This window comes from Carcharodon carcharias, chromosome 11 (assembly GCF_017639515.1).
Source record: "Carcharodon carcharias isolate sCarCar2 chromosome 11, sCarCar2.pri, whole genome shotgun sequence".
In the NCBI taxonomy this organism is placed as follows: domain Eukaryota; kingdom Metazoa; phylum Chordata; class Chondrichthyes; order Lamniformes; family Lamnidae; genus Carcharodon; species Carcharodon carcharias.
In genome coordinates, this window is record NC_054477.1 from 108,615,327 (window position 1) to 108,621,326 (window position 6,000).

General features: G+C 43.1%; 1 protein-coding gene across 2 annotated transcripts in view; it reads left to right on the top strand.

Annotated features, from left to right (window-relative positions):
• cnmd (chondromodulin) overlaps nt 1–4,303 on the top strand; it is a 70,182-nt gene extending 65,879 nt beyond the window's left edge. For both annotated transcript variants that reach the window (XM_041199504.1, XM_041199505.1), the window contains exon 7: nt 3,556–4,303. In XM_041199504.1, coding sequence (XP_041055438.1) covers nt 3,556–3,780 — 225 coding nt within the window. In that variant the 3' untranslated portion in view covers nt 3,781–4,303. The remainder of the gene's footprint in view (nt 1–3,555) is intronic.
• The last annotated feature ends 1,697 nt before the right edge of the window (nt 4,304–6,000 follow it).

Below are 6,000 nucleotides of genomic sequence, written 5' to 3' on the forward strand. Positions count from 1 at the left end.
AGTAAACCTTGTCACAATAAAGATCTTAGGGCATATTGGTGATGTGCAGCACCTTTAGAATTTTGCATACGAACATACAAATAAAGAGCAGGAGTAGGCCATTCAGCCCTTTGAGCCTGCTCCACGATTTGATAAGACTGTTTTTCATTCATTCATTCATGGGATGTGGGCATTGCTGGCTGGGCCAGCATTTATTGCCCATCCCTAATTACCCTTGAGAAGGTGGTGGTGAGCTGCCTTCTTGAACCACTGCAGTCCATGTGGTGTAGGTGCACCAAAGTGCTGTTAGGAAGGGAGTTCCAGGATTTTGACCCAGTGACAATGAAGGAACAGCAATATATTTCCAAGTCAGGATGGTGGGTGACTTGTAGGGGAACTTCCAGGTGGTGATGTTCCCATGTGTCAGCTGCCTTTGTACTTCTAGATGGTAGTGGTCGTAGATTTGCAAGGTACTGTCTAAGGAGGCCTGGTGAGTTCCTGCAGTGCATCTTGTAGATGGTACATACTGCTGCCACTGTGCATTGGTGATGGAGGGCATGAATGTTTGTGCATGGGGTGCCAATCAATCGGGCTGCTTTATCCTGGATGATGTCAAGCTTCTTGAGTGTTGTTGGAGCTGCATTGATCCAGGTAAGTGGAGGGTATTACGTCACATTCCTGACTTGTGTCTTGTAGATAGTGGACAGACTTTGGGGAGTCAGGAGGTGAGTTACTCACCACAGGGTTCCTAGCCTCTGACTTGCTCTTGTAGCAACAGTATTTATATGGCTAGTCCAGTTCAGTTTCTGGTCAATGGTAACCCCCCCAGGATGTTGATAGTGGGGGAATTCAGCGATGGCAATGCCATTGAATGTCAAGGGGCATTGGTTAAATTCTCTCCAGTTGGAGATGGTCATTACCTGGCACTTATGTGACGCAAATGTTACTTGACACTTGTCAGCCCAGGCCTGGATATTGTCCAGGTCTTGCTACATGTGGACATGGACTGCTTCAGTATCTGAGGAGTCATAAATCATGCTGAACATTGTGCTATCATCAGTGAACATCCCCCCTTCTGACTTTATGGATGGAGGGAAGGTCATTGATGAAGCAGCTGAAGATGGTTTGGCTTAGGACATTACCCTGAGGAACTCCTGCAGTGATGTCCTGGAGCTGAGATGACTCTAACAACCACAACCATCTTCCTTTGTACTAGGTATTACTTTAACCAGCAGAGAGTTTTGCCCCTGATTTCCATTGACTCCAGTTTTACTAGGACTCCTTGATGCCACACTCGGTTAAATGCTGCCTAGATGTCAAGCCCAGTCACTCTCACCTCCCCTCTGGGGTTCAGCTCTTTTGTCTATGTTTGAAGCAGAGCTGTAATGAGGCCAGAGGCTGAGTGGCCCTGGCAGAACTCAAACTGAGCATCAGTGAACAGGTTATTGCTAAGCAAGTGCCACTTGATAGCACTATTGATGACCCCTTCCATTACTTTGCTGATGGTGGAGGGTAGACTAATGAAGCGGTAATTGGCCGGGTTGAATTTGCCCTGCTTTTTGTGCACAGGACTTACCTGCACAATTTTCCACATAGCCAGATAAATGCCAGTGTTGTAGCTGTACTGGAACAGCTTGGCTAAGGACATGGCAAGTTCTGGAGCACAAGTCTTCAGTACTATCACCTGAATGTTGTCAGGGCCCATAGCCTTTGCAGTATCCGGTGCCTTCAGCCATTTCTTAATATAATGTGGAGTGAATTGAATTGGCTGAAGACTGGCACCTGTGATGCTGGGGACCTCTGGAGGAGGCTGAGATGGATCATCCATGCAGCATGTCTGGCTGAAGATCATTGCAAATGCTTCAGCCTTATCTTTCGCGCTGATAGGCTGTGCTCCCCCATCACTGAGGATGGGGATTTTTGTGGAACCTCCTCTTCCAATGTGTTTTTTAATTGTCCATCACCATTCATGACTGGATGTGGCAGGACTGCAGAGCTTAGATCTGATCCGTTGGTTGTAGAATCACTTAGCTCTGTCAACACTTGCTGCTTATGCTGTTTGGCATGCAAGTAGTCCTGTGTTGTAGCCTCACCAGGTTGACACCTCATTTTTAGGTGTGCCTGGTGCTGCTTCTGGCATGTCTTTCTGCACTCTTCTTTGAACCAGGGTTGATTCTCTGGCTTGATATTAATGGTAGAATGGGGGATATGCTGGGCCATGAGGCTACAGATTGTGGTTGTGTACAAATCTGCTACTGCTGATGGCCCACAGCACCTCATGGTTACCCAGTCTTGAGTTGTTAGATGTGTTCGAAATCTATCCCATTTAGCATGGTGGTTGTGCCACACAACACAAATGAGGGTGTCCTCAATGTGAAGATGGGTCTTCATCTCAATCTTGGCAGTGTAGTGGTCACTCCTACTGTTACTGTCATGGACAGATGCATCTGCAACAGGCAGGTTGGTAAGGATGAGGTCAGGTATATTTCTCCCTCTTGTTGGTTCTCTCACCACCTCCTTCAGACCCAGTCTAGTAGTGGCACTACCGAGCCACACTTGGTGATGGACATTGAAGTCCCCCACCCAGAGTATTTTCTGCACCCTTGCCACCCTCTATTCTTCCTCCAAGTGGTGTTCAACATGGAGGAGCACTGATTCATCATCTGAGAGGGGTGCGGGGGGGTTGCAGCTGTACGTGGAAATCATTAGGAGGTTTCCTTGCCCATATTTGACCAAATGCCTGGTCTGATTGTTGCCTGAACTCTTCTTTCCTCTCTACCCCTATACCCTTTGACTCCCTTGTCAATTAAGAATCTATCTAACTCAGCCTTAAAACTATTCAATGACCCTGCTTCCACTGCTCTCTGGGGAAAAGAATTCCACAGATTAACGACCCTTTGAGAGAAAACATTTTCCTCATCTCCATCTTAATTAGGAGACCCTTTATTCTCATCTCTCTCACAAGGGGAAACATCCTTTCAGCACCGACCCTGTCAAGGCCCCTCAGGATCTTATCTGTTTTAATAAGATCACCTCTCGTTCTTCTAATCTGCAATAGATACAGATCCAACCTGTGCAACCTTTCCTCATAAGATAACCCCTTTATCCCAGAGATCAGTCAAGTGAACCTTCTCTGAACTGCTTCTAATTCTATTATATCCTTTATCAAGTAAGGAGACCAAAACTGTACACGGTACTCCAAATGTGGTCTCACCACACCAATTTTCTGGCAATAGTGACAGATTTTGTCATTTAATAAGTGCAGTCAACTCTGTTGTGACACATGGGCTACCAAGCCGGTAACTTGTTGCAAACTTGCATACATTGATTGTGTCTCTGACAGAGAAGGATGTATATTCATTACATGAAATCTGTGTTTTATGAATTGGTGCAATTTTGATATCAGTCAAAATAACTTTCCTCATGTTAACATTTTAAAAATAAAAGTATGTGGTCATTATTATGGTACATTGCTTTACTACAAATTTATTTACTTGGAAAGGAATGAGTTTCAAAGCAAATGAAAAAGAAATTTTGGATTCATGCAATACTAAAATATCTCTCTTGCTTTTCCAGAGAATCTTAGAAGGTGAGAGTGGCGCCATGACCTTTGACCCTTTGCTGGATCACAATGGAATCTGTTGTGCTGAGTGCAGGCGCAGTTATTCACATTGCCAGCGTATATGTGAACCCCTGCGTGGCTACTACCCTTGGCCTTATAATTATCGAGGGTGTCGTGTTGCTTGTAGATTGATCATGCCTTGCTCCTGGTGGGTAGGACGCATACTCGGTTTGGTGTAAGCCACTGAAGAAGTCCCTTTTTTGAAATGGAGTTCCACCCAATGGCAAATAATTATTGGCTATGAATTTAATAAATGGTTATTGTTGGAAAGAATTTTCGGAAAGAGATACAATTTAATGCCTTTGTAACACTATCCATTAAAGCACCTCAGTCCATGACAACATACTTTCTGCAGATGTACTGTTACTGGAGTTTGGTTTAAAAATTGAAGTGCTCCAAACCCCTCCAAATTGTGTAAAGCTAAACAATATTAGGCAAAAGTAGAATTGCTTAAGATGATCCTGTTTATATAGAAAATTGTACAGACATTTGTAATTGTGCAATAAAGCATGCAGCAACATGTATGTGTGCTTAGATCCTTATTTGTACAGATAATATAATCAATTGGTGGTGTATATGTAACTAAGATTAAAGAGGCCAATTAATACAATAGAACTAGATGACTAGGACTGTTAAATGCCTTTTGTCATTAAGCTCTGGAATTTTCATTTTCCAATTATTAAAGAATGTCGTGCATTGTCATGTGTTGTTTTCCAATTAAATTCAATTTTACTATGTGCAGCACAGACATTCAAAAAAAATCAACACCACTTCTTGGCTGTTTTTAGTAAATAAAACGAATCAAACTGTAAGAATTTGCCCTATTGCGTGTCAATAACAAAAAAAAAGTTTTTGTTTAAGTCTGCAGTGATGGCAAAATGCGGGTTTCATTTTCCCTGGTATGCTGAACTCTTGATGTCAGCTGCATTTCTGTAGATTAACAAAAAGCAATGGTCAGGAGCATTTAGAATGGAGGAAGGGCAAAGTGGAGGTATGGTGGCCTGCCCCCAAACTTCTCTCAGCACCCAGCTTTAATGGAAATGGCAGAACCATGGCAACAGGCTATCTACCCACTGCCTAGTCATCTGCATGAATGCATGGCCATGGCTGTGGAGTGAAGTATCCAATTTATGCCCTCAAAATAGTCCAAAAGCTAAAACAGAAGTGTATACTTAAAACTAAAAAAGTTTTGTGATGGATTATAGCATCCAAGTAAAAGTGCAAGTAAAGATCGGGAAAAAAGTACTATTAACTCCTCCACTGCTCTAGCTAGTTGTGTTGGACAGGCATAAGAAACAGATAGATTACCTATAAGGAAGACAGAGAAAAAACAACTAACAAATAATAGATAAAAGGAGTAGCAGAAATAGATATAAACAAAATCATAATGTGGAATTTTAGCTCCTACCAGGTACAGGAACAGAGGCGAGTGTGCATAGCAGTTTGTGCTGCTGGTCAGCGTACCAGTCCTGCATCTCCTTCCCGCCCTTGGGCCATTATCCCAGAGGTTGGGTGGGAGGAACAGCATCCCTGAAGGCAGGTAGCCAACTAACCTGCTTAAAGGCTGATTCAGGCCTGTTAACAAGACAAACTAGGAATTTTCAGTCAGGTTTCAGCCCCTGTAGGCAGTGGAAGACACTTTAGCTGCCTGGAGGCAGCCACCCAGCAGCAGGCCTGGGGTTTGGGGGTGGGAGTGGAGAGGGGCAGTGGGAGGCAGCACTAAGGTGGCCATTTGCAGAGGTTAGGAATACTGGACACAGACCATGCCCCACTCATCCCACCAACCATCACGCATGCACAGATGCAGAATGGCTATGAGTTAAGTCCTGCCAATATAATTAATTAGAACAAGCACAGATCATTGTTGTTGCAATGGAACTAATCAACATATTAAGTTTATTAAGTAATAATTACCAATGATAACCGTACTTATATATGAAGTGTGTTGTGAAACCATGCTTTAAATCAAAAAGCTATTTTTGAATTTACTGGCAGAAACCCCTAAGTGATTTTTTTAAAACTAAAGCCACATTCCAGTGTTTTGGGATTGTAGTCAAAGATGGCTGCACACTTTCATCACTGTACTTCTACATTCCAAAACTATTGAAATGGAGACAATCTGTCTGCAAAGCCTCACCATGAACAATTCTCTTGCAAGAGATGAATGAGGTATCTCTTATCCCAATAATAAAGTATCCAGACAATCATCTGAGTGCTCAACTAGTTGGAGACAAACCAATAGGCATAACACTTGACAATGAGACCCTGACTGAGAAAAGGATTCTCAGCTATGATCTAATCAAGGTAATTGGAATACACTAGACATGACCATATTTGGGTCACTGGGCAGTTGGAGAGTGAAAGACATGTGTCAAGACAACCCTTTGTGTGTTTAAGCA